At 47.5% G+C, this 26346-nt stretch overlaps 1 protein-coding gene and 1 long non-coding RNA gene across 7 annotated transcripts in view; one reads left to right on the top strand and one right to left on the bottom strand.

Moving 5' to 3' along the window:
* The first annotated feature begins 1169 nt into the window (after nt 1-1169).
* Nucleotides 1170-26346, top strand: part of LOC123764762 (uncharacterized) — a 34670-nt gene continuing 9493 nt past the window's right edge. Inside the window, exons 1-4 of one of the 3 annotated variants that reach the window (XR_006773620.2) lie at nt 1170-1235; nt 11289-11455; nt 15308-15416; nt 25231-25371. This is a non-coding gene — a long non-coding RNA (uncharacterized lncRNA). Of the gene's footprint in view, nt 1236-11288; nt 11456-15307; nt 16417-25230; nt 25372-26346 lie in introns of those variants that run through there. The other 2 variants (XR_006773619.2, XR_006773618.2) reach the window with 2 other exon arrangements.
* Nucleotides 17905-26346, bottom strand: part of LOC123764761 (metabotropic glutamate receptor 2) — a 65677-nt gene continuing 57235 nt past the window's right edge. For 3 of the 4 annotated variants that reach the window (XM_045752867.2, XM_045752868.2, XM_069302601.1), the window contains 4 exons: nt 25211-25405; nt 24352-24603; nt 21253-21446; nt 17905-19484 (listed from right to left, as the gene is read on the bottom strand). In XM_045752867.2, coding sequence (XP_045608823.1) covers nt 19184-19484; nt 21253-21446; nt 24352-24603; nt 25211-25405 — 942 coding nt within the window. In that variant the 3' untranslated portion in view covers nt 17905-19183. Of the gene's footprint in view, nt 19485-19525; nt 21048-21252; nt 21447-24351; nt 24604-25210; nt 25406-26346 lie in introns of those variants that run through there. The other variant, XM_069302602.1, reaches the window with a different exon arrangement.

Here is a 26346-nt window from a genome sequence, read left to right as displayed (position 1 = left end):
AGCATTGAAACCTCATTATCATAAGATACCCCCTCGGTACCCCTACTCAAATCTCTGAATATGTTAGACATTAAGTCACTGCACATTCTCTCATGTGTATTATACATATATAAAACGCTAAACTATAATGCCAATCCTGATCTCAAAAGCTTCATAGAAGGTTGTAACAGAACCCATGAGCACCACACCAGAAATACAGTTTTGATATTCCTAGAGTACGACTTAATCAAACCAGAAATGCTCTACAAATCAAGGGGCCCAGAATGTGGAATGACCTTCCCAACCATGTTAAAGACTGTACCTCTCTCAACCAGTTTAAGTTAAAAACGAAGCTATACCTAATAAATTCCCCTGTAACCCACCTTACCCCTCTGTTGTCAACCCATGTATGTTTTTTGTTTTTTTTGTTTTTCAAATCAACGCTCTTTGAATGTAATTTTCTGTAATAATTTGTAATTGTATTTGTGCTGCTTTTTCAACAATGTTCCCCCCTCTTTTACCTCTATTTTTATTTGTACTCAACACATCTTATTCTTTTTACCCATTAGTTTTAAGCTTTAGTCATTAATGTTTTTCCTGCCCGAAACGCTTTGCGTAATAGTGGCTTTAGGCATTGTATGTACAAGCTCTATCTATAAAGCCAACAAACTTTGTAAAATCTCTTTATGTATGTACCTTACCTAAATAAAAATTATTATTATTATTATTATTATAGGTCCAGGATACGAACCCATGACATAGCGCTCGCGGAACGCCAGGCGAGTGTCTTACCACTACACCACGGAGACTGTATATACACCACGGATTAAGTACCTGCCCGAAACGCTATGCGTGCTAGTGGCTTTACAAGAATTTAAAAACTTTTTTTTTATATATAAATAAAAAAAAATCCGCTGACGAATCTTCTTGTGTGCGATGAGACTTAACGGCCAATTCCTGAACCGATTATGTGCCTCGATGAGACTTGTATGTGGCATAATTAAAATCTTAACTTAAATAATTCGTTTGTTAGACAATATATGATATTCAGATCTATAAATTACTTTAGAAAGGCCTATAATGCATATAAATATTAATTTACACATTCCTGGCGCTATACACTAGGAATTTCAATAAGGCGTTCAAATAATTTTAGGCAGGGAGTCTCTGGATCGGTTGGTCGCTACGGGGTATCGACGACGACCCCGTCAGTCGTCAAGAAGCAGCGGCGCCGTGAGCATGTCGCTCCCGTGTAGGTAAGGCTGATAAGTTTTTTTTTTTTTAAATATCTGAGCAGTTGGGAGGTACGCATGAATATATAGTCTACCTCCACCTACAAGGCTTAATGCATTATACATTTGCTCGCTATTATAACATTGAGTTTTGTAATGTCTCGCGGGTCATTGATTTCGTATTTTTTTTTTCATCCGGGTTCTGTAGTATTCAAATGTTTGTATTCCACTAATGCTAAATAGTCTGTTCTCTCTCGGATATTGTGGAAGATTTTGAGGATCATGATTTGTCAACATTATATGGGTAGGATATTATGTAGAATACACTTCCCCATTGTTAAACTACCCCGTCGTCAGGCTAGGCTCGTTAACGCGGCGGTCGTCTACCCCCACATCCCAAGACGCATTTATTATCGACTTTCATGTACTGTGTATTAAAAATAGTTTTTATCGTGTATAAATTAATTTTATATTCTATAATTAATTAGGCGTATAGTAGGTTCGGTATTTACGTTCTGTTGGCAATTATTTTCACTTGAAGTATATAGAGGGAGAGGCATTTACAATTGCCTGTCCTCAGGCCAGGCTGGCCTACGCCGCCGCCCGACCCAAAGCCTCATTCGTCAATTTTATCGCTGTGTATTCAGAATTATTCTCGCGTATAAGGTAATATTATTTCATCAAGTTAATAGTTAACAACTAAGTTTAGTGACAAGCGACAGGCCAATGTACAAATACTGCAATAGTTTAGTTTAGTTCATTTATTATGCACCCCATACCCATCTTGTGGGTGGTAGTGGAGAGGGTTATAGAGGCACATAATGGGCTCTTGGACTGAACCCCATAACTTTTTTTTTTTTTTTTGGGGGGGGGGGGGATATATACAAGAGTTGTTACATTCTTGTACAGCCACTAGTACGCGTAGTGTTTCGGGCAGGTCCCTGGAATACGATCTCATTTAGCTAAGCAAGTTACAATCTTGATACACAGTTTACATTTGGTCAGGTCTACATCAGCAGATAATGAGAATTCTGAGATACGGTCGGGGCTCCGGGGTGGGTTGTCGGTCGGGGCTCCGGGGTGGGTTGTCGGTCGGGGTTCCGGGGTGGGTTGTCGGTCGGGGCTTTGGGGTGGGTTGTCGGTCGGGGCTCCGGGCAGGCTTTAGGTACTCAACTGGCGGGCTCTGGGTGGGTGACTGTTCGGGCTCCAGGTGGGTGTCCGGCTTCGGGTGGGTTCTTGGTAGGGCTTGGGGGGTGTGGGTACTTGGTAGGACTTGGGGGGGGGGTGTGGGTTCTTGGTAGGACTTGGGGGGGGGTTCTTGGTAGGGCTTGGGGGGGTGTGGGTTCTTGGTAGGGCTTGGCCCGGTGTGGGTTCTTGGTAGGGCTTGGGGGGTGTGGGTTCTTGGTAGGGCTTGGGGGGGGTGTGGGTACTTGGTAGGGCTTGGGGGGGGTGTGGGTTCTTGGTAGGGCTTGGGGGGGTGTGGGTTCTTGGTAGGACTTGGGGGGGGGTGTGGGTTCTTGGTAGGACTTGGGGGGGGGGGGGGTTCTTGGTAGGGCTTGGGGGGGTGTGGGTTCTTGGTAGGGCTTGGGGTGGTGTGGGTTCTTGGTAGGGCTTGGGGGGTGTGGGTTCTTGGTAGGGCTTGGGGGGGGGGGGTACTTGGTAGGGCTTGGGGGGGTGTGGGTACTTGGTAGGGCTTGGGGTGGTGTGGGTTCTTGGTAGGGCTTGGGAGGGTGTGGGTTCTTGGTAGGACTTGGGGGGGTGTGGGTTCTTGGTAGGGCTTGGGGGGGGGTGTGGGTTCTTGGTAGGGCTTGGGGGGGGTGTGGGTTCTTGGTAGGGCTTGGAGGGGGTGTGGGTTCTTGGTAGGGCTTGGGGGGGTGTGGGTTCTTGGTAAGGCTTGGGGGGGTGTGGGTATTTGGTAGGGCTTGGGGGGGTGTGGGTTCTTGGTAGGGCTTGGGGGGGTGTGGGTTCTTGGTAGGGCTTGGGGGGGTGTGGGTTCTTGGTAGGGCTTGGGGGGGGGGTGTGGGTTCTTGGTAGGGCTCGGGGGGGGGGGGTGTGGGTTCTTGGTAGGGCATGGGGGGGGGGGTGTGGGTTCTTGGTAGGGCTCGGGGGGGGGTGTGGGTTCTTGGTAGGGCTCGGGGGGGGGTGTGGGTTCTTGGTAGGGCTCGGGGGGGGGGGGGGGGGGTTCTTGGTAGGGCTCGGGGGGGGGGTGTGGGTTCTTGGTAGGGCTCGGGGGGGGGGGGGGTGTGGGTTCTTGGTAGGGCTCGGGGGGGGGGGTATGGGTTCTTGGTAGGGCTCGGGGGGGGTGTGGGTTCTTGGTAGGGCTCGGGGGGGGGGGGTGTGGGTTCTTGGTAGGGCTCGGGGGGGGGGGGGTTCTTGGTAGGGCTCGGGGGGGGGGGGTTCTTGGTAGGGCTCGGGGGGGGTGTGGGTTCTTGGTAGGGCTCGGGGGGGTGTGGGTTCTTGGTAGGGCTCGGGGGGGGTGTGGGTTCTTGGTAGGGCGGGGGGGGGGGTGTGGGTTCTTGGTAGGGCTCGGGGGGGTGTGGGTTCTTGGTAGGGCTCGGGGGGGGGGGGGGTTCTTGGTAGGGCTCGGGGGGTGTGGGTTCTTGGTAGGGCTCGGGGGGGGGGGGTTCTTGGTAGGGCTCGGGGAGGTGTGGGTTCTTGGTAGGGCTCGGGGAGGTGTGAGTTCTTGGTAGGGCTCGGGGGGGTGTGGGTTCTTGGTAGGGCTCGGGGGGGTGTGGGTTCTTGGTAGGGCTCGGGGGTCTGTGGGTTCTTGGTAGGGCTCGGGGGGGGGGGTTCTCTGTAGGGCTCGGGGTGGGTTCTCGGTAGGGCTCGGGGTGGGTTCTCGGTAGGGCTCGGGGCGGGCTCCAGGTACTCAACTGACGGGTTCCAGTTCACTCAACTGGCGGGCTCCGGTTCACTCAACTGGCGGGCTCCGGTTTATTAAACTGGCGGGCTCCGGGTGTTTGACTGGTCGGGCTCCGGGTGGGTGACTGTTCGGGCTCCAGGTGGGTGTCTGTCCGGCTTCGGGTATGTTCTTGGTAGGGCTTCGGGGTGGGTTCTTGGTAGGACTTAGGGTTGGCTCCCGGTCAGGCTCAGGGTGCATGGGCTCTTTCGGGTTCGGGATGGGCTCTCGGGCTTGGGGTACCTCTGTAGGGCTCGGGGTAGGTTCTTGGTCGGGCCCAGGGTGGGTTCTCGGTAGGGCTCGGGGCGGGCTCCAGGTACTCAACTGACGGGTTCCAGTTCACACAACTGGCGGGCTCCGGTTCACTCAACTGGCGGGCTCCGGTTTACTAAACTGGCGGGCTCCGGGTGTTTGACTGGTCGGGCTCCGGGTGGGTGACTGTTCGGGCTCCAGGTGGGTGTCTGTCCGGCTTCGGGTGGGTTCTCGGTAGGGCTTGGGGTGGGTTCTCGGTAGGGCTTGGGGGTGGGTTCTCGGTAGGGCTTGGGGGTGGGTTCTCGGTAGGGCTTGGGGCTGGGTTCTCGGTAGGGCTTGGGGCTGGGTTCTCGGTAGGGCTTGGGGGGTGGGTTCTCGGTAGGGCTTGGGGCTGGGTTCTCGGTAGGGCTTGGGGCTGGGTTCTCGGTAGGGCTTGGGGCTGGGTTCTCGGTAGGGCTTGGGGCTGGGTTCTCGGTAGGGCTTGGGGGGGTGGGTTCTCGGTAGGGCTTGGGGGGTGGGTTCTCGGTCGGGGTGGGCTCTTTCGGGATCGGGATAGGCTCTCGGGCTTGGGGAACCTCTGTAGGGCTCGGGGTAGGTTCTTGGTCGGGCTCAGGGTGGGTTCTCGGTAGGGCTCGGGGCGGGCTCCAGGTACTCAACTGACGGGTTCCAGTTCACTCAACTGGCGGGCTCCGGTTCACTCAACTGGCGGGCTCCGGTTTACTAAACTGGCGGGCTCCGGGTGTTTGACTGGTCGGGCTCCGGGTGGGTGACTGTTCAGGCTCCAGGTGGGTGTCTGTCCAGCTTCGGGTGGGTTCTTGGTAGGGCTTGGGGTGGGTTCTTGGTAGGGCTTGGGGTGGGTTCTTGGTAGGTATTAGGGCTGGGTTCTTGGTAGGGCTTGGGGGTGGGTTTTGGTAGGGCTTGGGGGGTGGGTTTTGGTAGGGCTTGGGGGGTGGGTTCTCGGTAGGGCTTGGGGGGTGGGTTCTCGGTAAGGCTTGGGGGGTGGGTTCTCGGTAGGGCTCGGGGTGGGCTCTTTCGGGATCGGGATAGGCTCTCGGGCTTTGGGAACCTCTGTAGGGCTCGGGGTAGGTTCTTGGTCGGGCTCAGGGTGGGTTCTCGGTAGGGCTCGGGGCGGGCTCCAGGTACTCAACTGACGGGTTCCAGTTCACTCAACTGGCGGGCTCCGGTTCACTCAACTGGCGGGCTCCGGTTTACTAAACTGGCGGGCTCCGGGTGTTTGACTGGTCGGGCTCCGGGTGGGTGACTGTTCGGGCTCCAGGTGGGTGTCTGTCCAGCTTCGGGTGGGTTCTTGGTAGGGCTTGGGGTGGGTTCTTGGTAGGTATTAGGGCAGGGTTCTTGGTAGGGCTTGGGGGTGGGTTCTTGGTAAGGCTTGGGGGTGGGTTCTTGGTAGGGCTTGGGGGTGGGTTCTTGGTAGGGTTTGGGGTTGGCTCCCGGTCAGGCTCGGGGTGGGCTCTTTCGGGATCGGGATAGGCTCTCGGGCTTGGGGAACATCTGTAGGGCTCGGGGTAGGTTCTTGGTCGGGCTCAGGGTGGGTTCTCGGTAGGGCTCGGGGCAGGCTCCAGGTACTCAACTGACGGGTTCCAGTTCACTCAACTGGCGGGCTCCGGTTCACTCAACTGGCGGGCTCCGGTTTACTAAACTGGCGGGCTCCGGGTGTTTGACTGGTCGGGCTCCGGGTGGGTGACTGTTCGGGCTCCAGGTGGGTGTCTGTCCGGCTTCGGGTGGGTCCTTGGTAGGGCTTGGGGTGGGTTCTTGGTAGGTATTGGGGCTGGGTTCTCGGTAGGGCTTTGGGCTGGGTTCTCGGTAGGGCTTTGGGCTGGGTTCTCGGTAGGGCTTTGGGCTGGGTTCTCGGTTGGGCTTGGGGGGTGGGTTCTCGGTAGGGCTTGGGGGGTGGGTTCTCGGTAGGGTTTGGGGGGGTGGGTTCTCGGTAGGGCTTGGGGGGGGTGGGTTCTCGGTAGGGCATGGGGGGGTGGGTTCTCGGTAGGGCATGGGGGGGTGGGTTCTCGGTAGGGCTTGGGGGGTGGGTTCTCGGTAGGGCTTGGGGGGGTGGGTTCTCGGTAGGGCTTGGGGGGGTGGGTTCTCGGTAGGGCTTGGGGGGGTGGGTTCTCGGTAGGGCTTGGGGGGGTGGGTTCTCGGTAGGGCTTGGGGGGGGTGGGTTCTCGGTAGGGCTTGGGGGGGTGGGTTCTCGGTAGGGCTTGGGGGGGTGGGTTCTCGGTAGGGCTTGGGGCGGGCTCCAGGTACTCAACTGACGGGTTCCAGTTCACTCAACTGGCGGGCTCCGGTTCACTCAACTGGCGGGCTCCGGTTTACTAAACTGGCGGGCTCCGGGTGTTTGACTGGTCGGGCTCCGGGTGGGTGACTGTTCGGGCTCCAGGTGGGTGTCTGTCCAGCTTCGGGTGGGTTCTTGGTAGGGCTTGGGGTGGGTTCTTGGTAGGGCTTGGGGTGGGTTCTTGGTAGGGCTTGGGGTGGGTTCTTGGTAGGTATTAGGGCTGGGTTCTTGGTAGGGCTTGGGGGTGGGTTTTGGTAGGGCTTGGGGGGTGGGTTCTCGGTAGGGCTTGGGGGGTGGGTTCTCGGTAGGGTTTGGGGGGTGGGTTCTCGGTAGGGCTCGGGATGGGCTCTTTCGGGATCGGGATAGGCTCTCGGGCTTGGGGAACCTCTGTAGGGCTCGGGGTAGGTTCTTGGTCGGGCTCAGGGTGGGTTCTCGGTAGGGCTCGGGGCGGGCTCCAGGTACTCAACTGGCGGGCTCCGGTTCACTCAACTGGCGGGCTCCGGTTTACTAAACTGGCGGGCTCCGGGTGTTTGACTGGTCGGGCTCCGGGTGGGTGACTGTTCGGGCTCCAGGTGGGTGTCTGTCCGGCTTCGGGTGGGTTCTTGGTAGGGCTTGGGGTGGGTTCTTGGTAGGTATTGGGGCTGGGTTCTTGGTAGGGCTTTGGGCTGGGTTCTCGGTAGGGCTTGGGGGGTGGGTTCTCGGTAGGGCTTGGGGGGTGGGTTCTCGGTAGGGTTTGGGGGGTGGGTTCTCGGTAGGGCGTGGGGGGTGGGTTCTCGGTAGGGCTTGGGGGGTGGGTTCTCGGTAGGGCTTGGGGGGTGGGTTCTCGGTAGGGCTTGGGGGGTGGGTTCTCGGTAGGGCTTGGGGGGTGGGTTCTCGGTAGGGCTTGGGGGGTGGGTTCTCGGTAGGGCTCGGGGTGAGCTCTTTCGGGATCGGGATAGGCTCTCGGGCTTGGGGAACCTCTGTAGGGCTCGGGGTAGGTTCTTGGTCGGGCTCAGGGTGGGTTCTCGGTAGGGCTCGGGGCGGGCTCCAGGTACTCAACTGATGGGTTCCAGTTCACTCAACTGGCGGGCTCCGGTTCACTCAACTGGCGGGCTCCGGTTTACTAAACTGGCGGGCTCCGGGTGTTTGACTGGTCGGGCTCCGGGTGGGTGACTGTTCGGGCTCCAGATGGGTGTCTGTCCGGCTTCGGGTGGGTTCTTGGTAGGGCTTGGGGGTGGGTTCTTGGTAGGGCTTAGGGTTGGCTCTCGGTCAGGCTTGGGGTGGGCTCTTTCGGGTTCGGGATGGGCTCTCGGGCTTGGGTTACCTCTGTAGGGCTCGGGGTAGGTTCTTGGTCAGGCTCAGGGTGGGCTCTCTGTAGGGCTCAGAGTGGGTTCTTGATAGGACTCGGGGTGGGTTCTCTGTAGGGATCAGGGTAGGTTCTCGTTAGGGCTCTGGGTGGGTTCTCGGTTGGGCTCGGGGCAGGCTCCAGGTACTCAACTGACGGGTTCCAGTTCACTCAACTGGCGGGCTCCGGTTCACTCAACTGGCGGGCTCCGGTTTACTAAACTGGCGGGCTCCGGGTGTTTGACTGGTCGGGCTCCGGGTGGGTGACTGTTCGGGCTCCAGGTGGGTGTCTGTCCGGCTTCGGGTGGGTTCTTGGTAGGGCTTGGGGTGGGTTCTTGGTAGGTATTGGGGCTGGGTTCTTGGTAGGGCTTGGGGGTGGGTTCTTGGTAGGGCTTGGGGGTGGGTTCTTGGTAGGGCTTGGGGGTGGGTTCTTGGTAGGGTTTGGGGTTGGCTCCCGGTCAGGCTCGGGGTGGGCTCTTTCGGGATCGGGATAGGCTCTCGGGCTTGGGGAACCTCTGTACGGCTCGGGGTAGGTTCTTGGTCGGGCTCAGGGTGGGTTCTCTGTAGGGCTTGGGGTGGGTTCTTGGTAGGGCTCAGGGCAGGTTCTCTGTAGGGATCGGGATGGGTTCTCGGTAGGGCTCGGGGCGGGCTACAGGTACTCAACTGACGGGTTCCAGTTCACTCAACTGGCGGGCTCCGGTTCACTCAACTGGCGGGCTCCGGTTTACTAAACTGGCGGGCTCCGGGTGTTTGACTGGTCGGGCTCCGGGTGGGTGACTGTTCGGGCTCCAGGTGGGTGTCTGTCCGGCTTCGGGTGGGTTCTTGGTAGGGCTTGGGGGTGGGTTCTTGGTAGGGCTTGGGGGTGGGTTCTTGTTAGGGCTTGGGGGTGGGTTCTTGGTAGGGCTTGGGGGTGGGTTCTTGGTAGGGCTTGGGGGTGGGTTCTTGGTAGGGCTTGGGGGTGAGTTTTTGGTAGGGCTTGGGGGTGGGTTCTTGGTAGGGCTTGGGGGTGGGTTCTTGGTAGGGCTTGGGGGTGGGTTCTTGGTAGGGCTTGGGGGGTGGGTTCTTGGTAGGGCTTGGGGGGTGGGGTCTTGGTAGGGCTTGGGGGGTGGGGTCTTGGTAGGGCTTGGGGGTGGGGTCTTGGTAGGGCTTGGGGGTGGGGTCTTGGTAGGGCTTGGGGGTGGGGTCTTGGTAGGGCTTGGGGGTGGGGTCTTGGTAGGGCTTGGGGGTGGGGTCTTGGTAGGGCTTGGGGGTGGGTTCTTGGTAGGGCTTGGGGGTGGGGTCTTGGTAGGGCTTGGGGGTGGGGTCTTGGTAGGGCTTGGGGGTGGGGTCTTGGTAGGGCTTGGGGGTGGGGTCTTGGTAGGGCTTGGGGTTGACTCCCGGTCAGGCTCGGGGTGGGCTCTTTCGGGTTTGGTATGGGCTCTCGGACTTGGGGAACCTTTGTAGGGCTCGGGGTAGGTTCTTGGTCGAGCTCGGGGTGGGTTCTCTGTAGGGATCGGGATGGGTTCTCGGTAGGGCTCGGGGCGGGCTCCAGGTACTCAACTGACGGGTTCCAGTTCACTCAACTGGCGGGCTCCGGTTCACTCAACTGGCGGGCTCTGGTTTACTAAACTGGCGGGCTCTGGGTGTTTTGACTGTTCGGGCTCCAGGTGGGTGTCTGTCCGGCTTCGGGTGGGTTCTTGGTAGGGCTTGGGGGTGGGTTCTTGGTAGGTCTTGGAGCTGGGTTCTTGGTAGGGCTTGGGGGTGGGTTCTTGGTAGGGCTTAGGGTTGGCTCTCGGTTGTCAAGCTCGGGGTGGGCTCTCGGGCTTGGGGTACCTCTTTAGGGCTCGGGGTAGGTTCTTGGTCGGGCTCAGGGTGGGTTCTCTGTAGGGCTTGGGGTGGGTTCTCTGTAGGGATCGGGGTGGTTTCTCGGTAGGGCTCTGGGTGGGTTCTTGGTCGGGCTCGGCAGGCTCCAGGTACTCAACTGATTGGTTCCAGTTCATTCAACTGGCGGGCCCCGGTTCACTCAGCTGGCGGGCTCCGGGTGGGTGACTGTTTGGGCTCCAGGTGGGTGTCTGTCCGGCTTCGGGTGGGTTCTTGGTAGGGCATAGGGTTGGCTGCCCAGACAAGTACAAGGGGAATGTTGTCTACGCTTATGTCGACCGTGCTCTAAGCCACAGCTCAGGATGGAAGCAAGTCGATGAAGAACTCTGTAGGGTAAGGCAGGTCCTAGTCAACAACGGCTTCTCCAATGGTTTCGTTGAAGACATCATAAAAAGGAAGGTGAAACACCATGCAACCTCTGAAGAGTCAACTAACACAACACCTGTACCCCCTATTAGACTATTTTACAGGAACCTCTTTTCCACAGCTCATAAAACGGAGGAAAGGGTCCTGAAAGATATTGTTAGTAGGAACGTTATCCCTACAGACAAAAATCAGAAGATACAATTTACTATAAAACCAAAAAAACAGCCAACCTACTCATGAAAAACTCTCCTGACACAAAGCAGAACGCCTTAAAGGAGACTAACGTCGTCTATACCTTCGAATGCCCACTTGGGGACTGTAAGCCTCAAAGAACTCAGTATATAGGCAAGACAACAACATCTCTTTCCAGGCGATTAACAATGCGTAAGCAACAGGGCTCCATTAAGAAACATATCTCTTCCCACAACCAGGCCATCACCAGAGAAGTCTTAACAAACAACACAGAAATCATCGATAGATACAGCGATAGCAGGCAGCTTGACATCTGTGAGGCACTACACATCAAGAAGTCAACACCAGCAATCAACAGCCAATTGATGCACAACTATATTCTACCCACTTCAAGACTCCGTACCAATATAGAAGCATCAAGAGGAAGTATGGGTCACTAGGCCCTTTGCAGTTACTTCCATTCTTCCCTCTCATTTATCCAATTTATACCCATTGTTCCATGTTCTGCGTTGGTCAAAAGTTTGTTCACCTCTTCCAAAACTGTTGCAACACATCACCTCACCCAAATGCGAGTATATAAGACAAGCTGTTTAATGTTAGCATAAGTAAAACTCTGTTTAGTGTTCTCAGGTTACAGTTGTGTGTGTATAAACTAAAGTCTCTGAAAATGTAACAAGTTATTACGAAACGCGTTCAAGCCTCGCGTCAGACTAGAAATAAAAATGAATTTTGGAGAATTGATTTTTCAATTACCATCCACAGTAAAAAAGAAACATAAGAAATATTGAGAAAATTCGTGGTAGAATTATTAATCTTACCTTTTTGGTCATATTTAACAATATATACATTATATATAATATATATATTACTCTTATTACAAATTCGGTACTTACCGCAGTTTGGATCTGGCAACCGAGGTCCCCGTGGCCCGGAACCCTCGGCCTCCACCAGCACTGTTGTGGACCAGCAGACGACATACAGGAGCAGCTCGCCAGCAACATTCCCACTCAAAATGCAGACGTCAAACAACAGCTCTGACCCACGGAGAGTGGATAAGATTGTTAGGTAAGTGAATGTAGGGGGGGATATTGTAGTGCAAGATGTTATTATTGTGTAATGATGAGGATCTGTGTGTGTGTGGGGGAGGAAGTTAGTAGGTCATCATATGGACAATTCGTTCTTATATAGGCATGGGTTTTCTTGTATCTGTACAATGCTTTGGTGTGATGTTTAAAGAATTACTTGTCTGTACACCTATATGGGTGGGATTTAGGGTATTATAGTTCGGTATTTTTGCTGTAGGGGGTATAGGTCATTACGTATACAAGATGCTTAGTTAGCAGACTTAAAACGATAATGATTAATAATAAAACAACCTAATCCATATAACATAACCAAGTCTAACTTAGTAGTACATTTTTATCAGAAAAGTAGCCTTGTTGAAATGATTTTTTACTCCCATTTTGTTTGGAGTTTGAAAAGAAATGGCGAGGGTTAAACAAAGCTCATTTATTTATTTATATACAAGAAGGTATATAAGATTTTTACTTAATTTTTAGTTTTGACAGATAAGACCATATTAAATCAGATACAAGTCATACCACATACACGATGACTCGCAAACAAATGTTAAAACCTATCTAACCTAGGGTTTCCGGGTTCGATCCCCGGTGAAGGCAGAGACAAATGGGCAAAATGTTTTTCATCCTGATGCCCCTGTTACCTAGCAGTAAATAGGTACCTGGGAGTTAGACAGTTGCTACGGGCTGCTTCCTGGTGGGGGTGTAACAAAAAAGGAGGCCTGATCGAGGACCGGGCCGCGGGGACGCTAAGCCCCGAAATCATCTCAAGATAACCTAGCTCAACCCAACCTAAACTAACCAAACCAAGAATCAACCTAACCCAAACCAATGGAGTCCAGTACAGCTTAACCTAAGCTAATACATCCTACCATAACAGTATAGTGTATACGGTTTTAACAAACGGGAAAACGAGCATCGTCGAATTATTTCATGTCCAAAAAGTACCATCCATAAAGTTTGATACGTTAGGATGTATTAGCCAAGATTAGGCTGTGTTAGGCTTGGTTGGTTTGAGTTAGCCTGGGTAAGGTTAGGTAAATTTTCCAATCCATTGGTGAACAGTCATGTGTACAGGGTGACACATTATTACAGACCGTTTTACTAGTGATAAAAAAGCAATGTAGGACTAACACAACTATTGGAAAACAACAGTTGTGTTATCAGTGTATAGTAGTAATTAATAATTTTGTACAAAGTTTGCATAAAAATGTTAGGTGTTTCAAGTAACTCACTAGGTTCTGGTAGACCTTTCATGACCCGTATAAAGGCCAGGCTGTGTGTGAAGAACTGTTAAAACCATCAACAGGTAATATACAGAAATGTTTATTGAACTAAATGCAGCTGGCCGAAGCAGCCATTGACATGAAACTGTTAGCGGCCAGTTTCATGTTAGTTACGTATTTATGGAAACTCTCCATCAGCGACCACATAACCAGATTTTAAAATGCACTATAATCTTAATTTAAATATATTTTGTTATTACAGAACTGTATCTGGTTTTCTTTACAAAGTACAGTATTTATATCATCCTACCCACAACAGTTGTTTAATTTCCGAGTACCTGTTTACTGCTAGGTGAACAGAAGAATTAGGTGAAAGGAAATGTGCCCAGCCATATCTGTCCTGACTGGGAATTGAACCCAGGATCCCCAATTGGGAGTCAAGGGGGAAGGCAACCGATTTTTACCTGACTTTACCTGAGGGCCACTAACGTATTAGTGGCCTCGACGAGAACAGAAAAGCTTGTCCAAAGTCCCCTCGTTTGCCTTGATTATTTTTTCCAGTTGGATTTTAAAATGTAAGAGTTTGGGCAATTATGTTTGGCAGGTAGGCAGTTCCATGGGTTTATAACCGTATGGGGGTAAAAGGCATCTCTTGTTTTCAGTCCTATGTTGTGGTTTGTTGAGCTTTTATAAGACATTATCTGGATCAACATCCTCCAAATTGTTCAGTATTTTAAAATTTCAATGAGGTCTGCTAAGTCATGTCTGGTTTGAAGTGTTGTTAGTGCTGTGGCCCTCAACTGTTCCTGGTATGAGAGTTGATTACACTGTGATACCCTCAACTATAATAAATTCTGTTTTCAGACAACATACAGCCTCTTTGCTCAAACCCCTGGACATACAGTACTAAACATTTAATCCGTACTCTTCATTCTCTTCACATTATAAACACTTGCAAAGCTCTGTTCCTTAATACTAACTCAGATTTTAAACTTCCGAATTGTATGAAATAAGAATGTTTGTGATGTTCTGCATGAACATCACTGCTGAAATATCTCTAAGATTCTCTATGCAGGTCTCTAGAATATAGAGACCAAATGTGTGGAATTTCCTAACCCAATGTCTTCACTTTAGTATCCTACATTGTGCTAATTACTCATCTAGTGCTGTACTATCTACAAATGCACTCCATCAACATAATTTCTCATCACCCTTATTACTACCTTACCTCTCGCTTAACAATTAGCTTAGCTTAGATGTCACGCTATTGTGATTTCTGTGTATAATGAAGTAAGGGCGAAGAGGTAGAACGGCCTATTGACATAGCTCGAGTGCATGGGGGGAGTTGTGTAAAATCCTGGTTTGTCTCTCGGAGAGGCTGCAGGATCCAAGTAAATTCAGAAGAATTTCTGGTTGCAATTCTTATACTATGTCGTAGCTCAGTCGATTAAGGCAGCGTCTGGGATGCTCTTGGACGCAAGTTTGAATCCTCGTCACGGCCCCTTGTAGATTTGTTCTCTTAAGATTAACTGTTTCCTTTGTACAATAATTTAAAATTCACTGCAAATTTTGCGTTAGCTTTAAGATTTGCCTAAAATGCTATGCATGTTAGTGGCTTTACAAGAACGTACAGATAATGGCGATTCATTTGTACAAATAACCCATTGTAGTGAATAATATTGAAGTGTCAGGGGGGGCCTAACGGCTGAGTGGACAGCGCTCCGGATTTGTATTCCTAAGGTTCCGGGTTTGATCCCCAGTGGAGGTGGAAACAAATGGGCAGAGTTTCTTTCACCCTGATGCCCCTGTTACCTAGCAGTAAATAAGTACCTGAGAGTTAGACAGCTGCTACTGGCTGCTTCCTGGGGGGTGTAACAAAAAGGAGGCCTGGTCGAGGATTGGGCCACGGGGACGCTAAGCCCCGAAATCGTCTCAAGATAACCTCAAAATACTGTAGTGTAGTGGTCAACACAGTCAGCTCGCAATTGAAACGTTCGGGACTGATTTCTGCCGCAGGACAAGGACGTTTGGCACGTTTGCTTTTGCCCGATGCCTGTGTTCACCTAGCGGTAAATAAGTACCTAGGAGTTGGGCAACTATTGTTGGTTGCATCTTGGGAAAGACTAGTAGTTGGCCTAGAGGGGACCTTGATAAACCTAACTGGCTTTGTCCCAATGGGAAATCATACTTAAGTACGATACAAGTAAAAAACTTTTCAAAATCTTTTCTGTGGAGAGCCTTGTAGGCTCCAGGGAGCCTCTGGGCTCACCCAGAAAATGGTGTTTCATTACATTCAGTGCTGTATTTTTTTTTTTTTTTTCAAATAATGTTACTTTTGTGAGGGTTTGTGTACAGTAATTATTGAACTTCATTGTTGTTTGTATTTGTAATATGTTCTCTCCTCTTCCCTCCTGATTTTCCATAACTAATCGCTTCTTGCAAAGAGAATTATAAAACCTGTGTTTATTGAATTCATTTTATTTGCCTTCTCACACATGCTTTAATGTTACTTATTTGATCAATAACACCTTACTGATACAGTAATAATAATACATTAATATTACATTTTTATACATACCAACTGCAATATAATGTAATTTGACCATTGACAGGTACAAACCATCAGCACAAGGGACTCCAGGGGCCCCTGGTGAAGATCCAACTACTGACTACATGAATGTACTAGGCATGATCTTCAGCATGTGTGGTCTAATGATGAGAGTAAGTTTTGGGTTTCTGGCATTATAGGGTCTGTTCTGAAGCCCACGGTATCATCCCTATTGTCTACCACTATCATCCCTATTCATCCTGGCACTAGCTTGCTCAGTTTTTTTTTGTTTTCAACTCATATTTTATGAACTACTGTAGCCCACGGTATCATCCCTATTGTCTACCACTATCATCCCTATTCATCCTGGCACTAGCTTGCTCAGTTTTTTTTTGTTTTCAACTCATATTTTATGAACTACTGTATATTGTATGTAAGTGATGTTGGCATTCATGGGAACATTTTCTGTGGGAGCCATGCTTTTTGTATTGTTTATATTCATGCTTCACTTGTCAGTTTAAGGCACCCATCTTGTGTGCCCTTAGCTGTTCATTCATTCTGATTTAGTTTCTCAACTCTCTGCCTTGTAGCTAGTTTGTATTACCCATTCCCACCAGTAATATTTTTCAAGATTCTGGGTGTTGTCCTAGTCAGGGCTTCTCCTTTTGAGTTGCCATTACATCAGTACTGCTTGGGACTCGGTCCACGTGGCCAGGTCTGTTGCTGGGTATTTTAGTGTGTGTTATGTCTGATTCTGACTCGTGTGCCATGTTGGTGCCTTGCATCATCTTCTGTGTGTACAGTTGGAGTCACACTAATAATACTTCAATACCTGCCACATAGGTCTGATCTTTCTAGTTTTTTAATTGATAGGAGGTTGGAGAACCGTCAACTCAACCCTTGTGACTAACATGGATGTCCATTATTCGGTAATTATTGTGCCGAAGATTGTAATTAAGTCAAAATACATTTTCACTTTACTGAAAAATTTATGGCATGAGCGTGAAGTGAGCCAAAAGTGTGACAAAGCAACAGCAGTCGGCTGAATGCTGGGCATGGGGGAAGAGGGAGGGAGGGTGTGAGACTATCCCTTCCTCATTTCCTCTCTCAAGCTTGGTGAAAAAGTTCTCTCCTTTTGAATGTTTGGTTTCAATAAAGTTGTGTGTGTGTACATCTATAATTTTAATACCAAATTATCCATAAAAATCCATAAATCCATAAAAAATCCATAAAAAAGACGCATCATAAAAGAATTTTTTGCGAATAATTTATTAATAATAATAATTCATTGAGTTGGAGGACTGGCAGCCAGGTTATACATACAGTACATGTTAGGTTTGTATCCAGGTTCCCCCCCCCTTTCCCCCCTATCCCTAGGGTCTAATTACTGACCCTCCCCAGTATGCAACCCCATAATAAGCTGACTGACTTTTGGGTACCTATTTCCTGCTAGGTGAAGGACCTGCCCGAAACGCTGCGCGTACTAGTGGCTTTACAAGAATGTAAATACTGTACTATCCAATGTATTCTCACAAACCCAATGTACCTTCTTGTATATATATAAATAAATAAATAAATAAATAAGGTACCCCTTCCCGGGTCCGTCTAATTACCCAAAGCTTCCTAGTATTACGTAAGTAATGAAGAAATATAATACTTTTACTCACAATAACGTTAGTGCTGAAAGTAGAACATGAAAAAAAACAATGTTTACTCTGAAATAATGTACGTTTATAACGAAATTAGTCGAAACTAAGTAGCCCGAGAGGCCATAGGAAGTGGACGATCTAAGTGACAAGGTTGTGGAGCGACTTATCCAAGATATATTGTTGCCCACAGCTTATATTGTTAGGTTTAGTTAGGTTAGGTTTGGGTAGGTTGGTTAGGTACAGAAGGCTGATATGACAGCAAACACTCCAAGCAACAATGTGTCTTGGATAAGTCGCTCCAAAACATAGTCGCTTGAAACGTCGACTCGTCTAATTTCGTTATGAAATGATGTTTTTTCAGAGTAGAAATATATTTTTTCCATGTTCTACATTCAGCATCAACATTATAATGAATAAATATATCATATTTATTCATTACTAACGTAATGTTAGAAAGTTTTGGGTAGCTTAGTTAGGAAGCTTTGGGTAATTAGACGGACTTAAAGCTACTCAAAGCTTTGAGATAATTTGTGAAACAAGACGGACTCGTCTAATTACCCAAAGATACTCAAAGCTTCCTAGCAAACTACCCAAAGCGTCCTAACATTACACACAGAAATATCAGGCAGCGTCTGGGATGCTCACAGACGTAGGTTCGAACCTTCGTCACGGCCCTTGTGGATTTGTTCCTAACAATTTTTTTTTATATATATACAAGAGTTGTTACATTCTTGTACAGCCACTAGTACGCGTAGCGTTTCGGGCAGGTCCCTGGATTACGATCCCCGCCACGAAGAATCATTGTTACAACCAAGTACACATTTTACTGTTGAGTTAAACAGAGGCTACAGTTAAGGATTTGCGCCCAGTAAATCCTCCCCGGGCAGGATACGAACCCATGACAGAGCGCTCGTGGAACGCCAGGCGAGTGTCTTACCACTACACCATGGAGACTGGTGCTATCTAGTAGCAATAGGGTTACAACCACCACAAAAAAAGGTCACAAACAACCTTTATTAAATAAGTTTTATTAATTACATACTCAAGTACTGTACAGCAATGAAATATTTTTAAACAAATAAATTTTTATTAGTATTAGTACTAAAGACAGAACAAAAACATAAAAACTACAGAATATAGGTACAGTACTGTAGTTGTTTGGCAAAGTCAGGCCAGTCTATCAAAAGAATTTATTGGCATAGACAGCATGTTCCATTTCACCAGGAGTTTGTCCATTAGTTCATTCTTTTCGCCCCCCCCTGAGGGTTCCAGTCCAACATGATTCGTTCAAGCAAAGTCACACTGTAGTCCGGTAACCTGTATCTTCTTTTTTTTATAAGTACTCCATTTGCAAGAAATTTAGTTTTACAAGCCAGTAAATGTAAAATACGGTACAGCATATTCATCACACTGCCAGTCATTAGTTTGTGTACACAAAAATGTAGCCTAGTTAATGTTTGGCATACTGTTCATCATGCTGAACACTGGCTTCTATGTTTGCTACAACACTAACAACTACAACACCACTACTGTAATGACTACTAAATTTATTACTATATTGGCTGCTATACTACTCTACTGACTGCTATATTGACTATTATACTGACTATGACATTAACTAATATGCTGACTACTACATTCATTACTATATTAACTAATACACTGACTACTGCACTGGCTACTATACTGACTACTACAGTGACTACATGCTTTCATGCTCCACAAACATCAAGACAATTTGTGCAACTATATGAACAAGTTTGTACATTATCCTTTATAATACAAATATTTAACATTCATTATTTCACACATTGCTATATTACTCAGATTGTAGCAAGATGTGAATATTATTTAATATTGTATATGATAAGAGTGTATTGTTTTAGTTATAATTAATATTGTGTATGAGTATATTGTTTCAGTTACATACCATATATATGTATGATAAGGACAATGAATCACATGTCCATCAATGTCCATCAAAATAAAGTACTGTATGTGTATTCAACATGCAGTCAACTGAGCTCTCACTGTACACTAAGCATGTCTACTAATTCTGACACATCTAACTGTCTGGATATACTCCATAAATACCCCATCTAGTTACTCACTGTAATTGAAATTCTTCAAACTTTATTCACATAAATTAATGTGATATATTTTGGTCTTATACTCAGTTACTCATTAAAAATATGTTGGTTTGCATCATTAAGAATATTATGACTGGATTTTGATCAAGTCATTTTTGTATTAAAAAAATAGACATTTTCCTTTGATTTTAGCTTAGGAATTCATGGATAAGCTCCATGTGAAGCCTCACAAATATGGTTCCTCATAACCTGGCGGGGAGTGGTTAGAGGAGACTGCTGAGGCAAGCCATAGACATTAGTAAAAGCTGCTCTGTAGCTGTTTTGAGAGGCAAGAGACGATCTTATTGACCCTGAATTGTCTCGATGAGTGTGATGAGCTCGAGGGCTGTTGCTGGAGAGAGGCTTCAGATCCTCCTGAAGAGCTGGCACACCACCGAAGGGGCCTTCTTCCATTTGCGTAAAAATGGTGGAGATGGAAGCTGTAGCTGCCATTCGTTTGTGTCTACAGATAATATACAAACAATATTACAAGCCAAGAACATACAGTATATCTGCCAAAATAAGTAATAATGTATGGTTTATTTAGCAGCGTTTAATTTAGCAGTAAATAGGTACCTGGGAGTTGGACAGCTGCTACAGGCTGCTTCTTTGGGGTGTGTAACAAAAAGGAGGCCTGGTTGAGGACCGGGCCATGGGGACATTAAGCCCCGAAATCATCTCAAGATATCTTCAAGATGGTTTAATTATGTACAGTATTTATTAATATGCAAGAAGGTACATTGGGTTGTGGGAGTACATAATTCATTTATTTATGTATTTATTTATATACAAGAAGGTACATTGGGTTTTGAGAGTACAGTACTATACATAGCATTGATGTTTTTACATTCTTGTAAAGCCACTAACACGCATAATAATTCGGGCGGATCCTTAATTTAACAGATAATTTTAAGTAGATAATTTATAGCAAAATTGATAAATGTTAATAGGTACATTGTAAGAAAATTTGATGAAGATTAGTAGGTACATTGTAGCATAATTTTAGGATTATTTCTAGGTATAATGTAGTAAAATATGCATTTAATATAACAACCATGAATAAGATGATAGCAGTGATTGCAATGATGAAGTTAAATATGGCTTAGGCACATATATTGGGAGTGGGTAACACAAAATACAGTACAAGTTTAAGGCACTAGGTAGGAAACTATGAGGATGAAATTAGGTACATTTTGGTTTTATTTTTGAATAAGGTATAGGTTGGACAACTTTTCAGTTCATTTGGGAGTGAGTTCCATAGACTAGATCCCTTTATTTGCAGAGTGTTTACACAGATTAAATTTGACTCTAGGGATATCAAAAGAAATATTTATTTCTGGTGTGGTGATTATGGGTTCCATTACATCTGTCAAAGAAGAGTTTCAGATCAGGATTTGCATCTCGGAACAAGGTTTTGTATATGTAAATGGCATAAGAGAATGTGTGGAGTGAGTTTGTTTAACATGTTTAAGGATTTAAACTGGGGCTGCGTATTGTCTGAAAACAAAGTTTTTTATTGTTCTGATAGCAGATTTTTACCTATTTTAGTAATCATCATTATTAAGTGGTGCTGTGACCCTTAGCTGCACAGTGGTGCTGTGAGCTCGTGCTGCATGCGCCAGCCTTTAGGAGACTTGAACCACGGACCTCACGCATGTGAGGTATCAACTGATCTATGAGTAGTCTTAATAAGAAAGATTACAGAGGCAGCAGGGATCTGGGATCAGCTTCCAGATGGCAGCAGTAGTTGCCTCTGTTATCTTTCCTTATTAAGACTACTCATAGTTCAGTCGATAGAGCTTCAGCCTCACACATGTGGGGACCGTGGTTCGAGTCTTGTACAGCCCGGGTGAATGATATATAATCTATTCTATCAATTTGTAATGTAGTTATGTTTAACTCATATTCTGTTACTTGTATTGTTTAGCTTAAGGACCTACCTGAAACACTATGCGTGTTAGTGGCTTTGCAAGAATGTTACACTCAAACCTCAATGTATGTACTTTCTCAACTCGATGTACAGTACCTATATAAAAAATAAAAAATAGATAAATAATTAAATAAATAGGACTGCCTTTTGCCACTACCCACCACTGAGTGGGACTGTATTTTGTCACTACCTACAATTTGTGGTAACATTTTGTTTATATTAGTGCATTATTTCTACTAAATATATTTTTATTACATTTTTCATTACTTTATTACCACATGTAATGTTACAAATACTGTACCTGAAGTCTTTGGCCTGTTGAGCAATGATCCTCATTTTGGGAATGAATACGAGTCCCAGAATTACTGAGGCCAGAACCAACAATGCCACACTGGTTGTAGGAGCTTCCAAGGCAGACGGTGCAAGATAACTCATAACTGACCACACAGCCACCACAGGGACAGACACGCACGAAGTTAGCAGCAGCCACTGTCCCTAAAGAAAGTTAATAACGGACATGTACTCTTGTAAAATGCACATTCAGTAGTTTTTAAAACCCTCGAATTACAGTAATATTTCAGAAGTGTAGGGGGAAGTGGGAAGGGTTTGGATAGCTGTAAAAATAACTACTCAAGCTATATTCTATTCAATAGAAAAGCTAGAAGAACTTAATTTCTTCATGATAGTAAGTCTTCTGCATGCCCATTAAGCAAACTATAGTATATTCCGAGAGCCTGAATCTACTATACTGATACAATGCTTTACTACTTGGTGCCATCATTCGCAGAGTTCTTATTGGCCTACCAGGGACCACAAACCAAAACCTGGCCCCCCTTAGAGGCACATGGATTGGTGATTGCTGAACACAACTGCACATTGAACCGAACCTCTCGCTCACACCAAGGCTTCTGGGTCTTTCCAGCTGGCCCCTTCTTTTGAAGCCTTTTCCGTGGACTCGGCTCTTCTATCCCGGGCAGTGGCCATGGATGATGGCTCTCCCCAGGGGGGCCCTCTTCTGCAGTTCCCGGAGTTTGGGGGAGTCTAAGTGGGGCCCTTAGATCCTGTTTGATTCTTTGTGGGCCTTAATACCTTCTGCAAAGGGTCTTTTGTTGCAGGGAGAGGGGTTTTCTTATCCCCCCTCCCTGTATAAGTGCGGCACCTCCAGGGTTCAGAAACGAACACTGGGCGAATGCGTTGAGTGGCTTCTGATGGTGGGGGGGGGAGGGTTTGTCTGGTGGTGAACGCTTGGTTGGTTTTGCCTGGGGTGCATCATGTGCTGTCAGGTGGGGGCTTTATGCCACTGCCTTCGTGCCACAGGTTTTGTTTCAGTGATCTCTTTGTGGTTCACTCTAGTTTCCCTGGTTCCCAGTTCCAGGGCTTGTATTTCTCAGGTTGTCGGCAATATCTTCTGCTCTAGCCAACCTGTGGTCTATCCTCATACCCTTGCTCTGTTTCCATAGGCTTCTCTTTTGGAATTCTTTGCTCATTTGTCTTGGGGCCATTCTTTGGGTGCAGGAGTTTTGGTGGTCACAAAGGGTACCAGCAACTGGGTTTCTTGTGGATGTTCACGGTCTTCTGTGGCTTCGTGTGACCTTGGGTTGGAATTGTGGCCATTGAGCTCTTTTTGTCTTGATACCTGTGGTGCTTCCTCCTCCTCGGTGTGTCTCCTTTCTTCCTCCACTGTGGGTAGATACAGTACCTTCAGGAAGCTACAAGGTGGCCCCCCCCCCCCGCCCCCCCCAAAAAAAAACCAGCATTGAATGTAATGAAATACCAATTTCTGGCCGAGCCCCGGTGGCTCCCTGACATCCTCCCACCCCCAGGGCATCAGCATGTTTTCCATCATCATAAGAACTGGAGGCAGCGGGCTGGACCTGCCTGTCTCCCCTCGAACAAGGGGGGGAGGGGGAGATGGTGCATTCTAGCACATGCTAGTCTCAAGAATTTTTTATCATTTCTTTACATTGTTGGGGGGGAGTTCTTTAGGGAGTTTTGAGGCTGTATTTACCGTTTGTGTCTGCAGAATCGAGCTATTAGCTCTTGGATCCCGCTTTTCTAACCAATCCATTTTTTCTTTATTATATCTACTACATACATATACTGCATCTCTCTACACATACACACACATTCCCAGGAATCAGTCCATAGCAGCTGTCTAACTCCCAGGTACCTATTTACAGCTAGGTGAACAGGGGAACCAGGGTGAAAGAAACTCTGCCCATTTGTTTCTGCCTCTGCTGGAAATCAAACCTGGGCCCTTAGGACTAGGACCCCAGAGTGCTGTCCACTCAGCCGCGAGACCCCCAGCTATGGTCTCATTTCTAGCCAAGCATTAGTCTGTTTTGTTTCACTGACTTTCTGGGTGCTTTGCCAGGTGGTGGCAGACATGAATAACTTTAAATGTAAGGTGTTCATAGTGCCACTGTCTCCTGTTTCTCTGAGGGGGGGGAGTTTCTGGCTCGTGGTTCCCGGTAGGCCAATAAGAACTACAACTGATGGCACCTAGTAGCATGGCACTGAATTAGTGTAATAGCTTCAGGGAGCCACCAGGGCTCACCTAGAAATTGCCATTTCATTACACTCACTGCTGATTCTTTTATTTTTTTCTGTTTCCTTGTGCACCGGGCTGTTAAATATTAATAGCTGTGCATCCCAGAGGTTAATCCGGGTTCCAAAATCTTTAATCCATTATCCGACTGGATTGACTCATTGCAGGAGCTTAAGAGCTCCATGGGGGCTGCTCTCTGTTGGTGGCCATTCGCACTAGGTGGTTCGAGCTAGTTTTGAGTGAGTAATCGTTTTTAATTAATAGTTTGCCAAGTTATGTGACTGTTTCAGTGCTTTTTCCTCTGTGAACCTTGCAGTTGTTTGCATTGCATTGCTTACTTTGTGGATATTTTCTTGGTGAGGGTGATCGTAACACTCCCATGCTCCCTGTGCCTCTGGGAGGGGATCAGGTTTTTGCTCATGTTCCTGGTTAGGCCATACAGGACTCGTATGGTTGATGCGACTCAGTAGTGGGAAGCCACCTCAGCAAGATAGATTCAGGGAGCAACCAAGAGGCTCCTTCTGAAAAAAGTTTTAACAGAATACTTGAACACTGTCAAGGAATCATTCCATAGGTGACTGAACCTAAGTTCAATTTCTGGACGGAGCAAGACATTTGGGCACATTTCCTTACACATAATGCCCGTGTTCATCGAGCATTATGGTAAAAAGATGCCTTGGAGATAGTCAATTGACAGAAGTATAATTTACCTCTTCAAAACAGGAAATCATATACAGCTACTTGTAGGTGAATATGGACTACAAAATTATGATAAAATCTAAGTGATATTTTAGTGTCACTAAACCTAATGAGTCATCCACATTAATTAAGAACTAGTTCAACATTCCTTACCTCATTATGGTTTCTTTGTATTTTGCGATTCACAGTGGCTAGGATGAGGGTAAGAAACAGCAGGAGGAGGAGATAGACGCGAGTGGCAAGTGTGGCTATACGCTTCTGCCCACACTGCCTGTTGCCATCCAGTCCAATCTTGATCAGGGGTTCTTCTTGTGTGAGTAAGCCCCCTGCATGGCCTAGCATACACAGTGCAGCCTGTACACTCACCATAAACAACAGGGAAACATGAAGGTTTACTTGAGACACCTGAAATATGTCAAGACAAATATTAGCCCTGATAACCCACCAATCACAGATGATTGATATAATTTATAGTGCTCTATAAGATCTTATCAGCCTCGATCAATGCACAAAATTTCAAGCTATTATTCCAAGCAATTTGAGAGTTTAATAACTACACCTACTACACACATGTACAGTCACAGAAGAGTATAAGGAGAGGTAGTGACAGTAGGGAATACAAGAGAGTATATAGTAGTGGTGGTGTTGGTATAAGGAAACATACTCGAGCATCTTGCTCTGCCCGGAAATCTAGCCCAGAAATAATCGTTTGTAGGCTGACTTCACTCCACCACTATATTTGACAGTATTGAATTGTAATTATTTAACCTAAACTATGTTTTGTATTCTAGCCACATGGAAATATGCAGAGAATAAGTCAGAATAACACAGTTGAAAATGAATGCTCAGCCACATATGAAAAAAAAGGAAAGTGGCAACATTTTGGTTTGTCTTTATCAAGTTGTGCCAAGGAAGACCAGAAGCAAGAAAGTAAATTAAGAGTTGTGGAATATATATATATCCTTGACACCTATGGAGTTGAGAAACTATTTACTAACATCTTGGTACTTACTTCTCCCCCAACCCCAATAGACACCAGTGCTCGCAAATGCATTGATTTGGCAAGAAGGATGCCATAGCAGAGTGCAAGGCACATAGGTGGCACCCATTCCCGCACAGCACAAGTGATGGACGTTGGAGGCAAGACATAGATCACACATGAGGCGTACAGCCCCATCACCCCCAGCAGCAGCACTGCACCAAGAACCTGGTCATGTAAATCATGTTTTAGCTTTCTTACGAGATATGCTATTACTATATTTATATAGGACATGTAGGAAGATAATAAATGGATGGATGGGGAGGGACGGAGAAGGTTTGTTATATTTCCTCTTCCCTTTATTCCTTAGTGATGGTGTACATATATATTTTATTGCTGTCTGTGTTTCTCCATTTAACATGTTCCATCTTTTCTTGGACTGTCTTCCCCCATCCCTTGTGTACCTCCATGTTGATCCCATCCCTTGTGTACCCCATGCTGATCCCATTCTTTGATTCCCCTCAACCCATTCCCATTCACAGAACCAGTGACGATACCTCTCACCCAGGGTCAAACAATGGCAAAGAACAGTTAGGGCCTTGGGGTCCCAGTTGACCCCAAGGGCGGGCAATCATTGAGTAGCAAAAGACCCTTATGGAGGTAGTTCCTGAACAACTTGTGGAAGAGAACCCCAAGATACAAGGGCAGTACTTACAGGGCACCTAGGGAAGAAGACCCTAGGCACATAAATCCCCAGTACTTCTTGAATTATTCCTGGCTCACACACCACAATACAGCAGAACAACCCCTCAAGGCACAGCACTGCTCAGAGTCAGGAGTCAGAGTCGAACGACTGCCACTTAACAACACAGCCTCAGAACTGAGGTCGGATAGCCGGCACAAGGGTCTGGGGCCCCCCACTTCCCCCTCCTGGAGAAGGGGGAGTTGTGCAGACAGGCGGCACAACGGTGGGAGTGATGTCATGCATTTTTACTTGCTTTCAGATTGTATAAATGCTACCAAAAACCGAACTGCTCAGCAGTTCGGTTTTTGGTAGCAATGTTTCACCAGTTGGGGTCTACCTTTCTGGGTGCCTAACCCGGTAGATGGCAGACATAGAATGCTTCCAACCACATGGGGGGTTCTATAGGCCATTGCTCCTCATGCCT

This window comes from Procambarus clarkii, chromosome 48 (assembly GCF_040958095.1).
Source record: "Procambarus clarkii isolate CNS0578487 chromosome 48, FALCON_Pclarkii_2.0, whole genome shotgun sequence".
NCBI lineage: Eukaryota > Metazoa > Arthropoda > Malacostraca > Decapoda > Cambaridae > Procambarus > Procambarus clarkii.
Note: the sequence above shows the minus strand (reverse complement) of the source record. Positions and strands in the feature narration are given on the sequence as shown.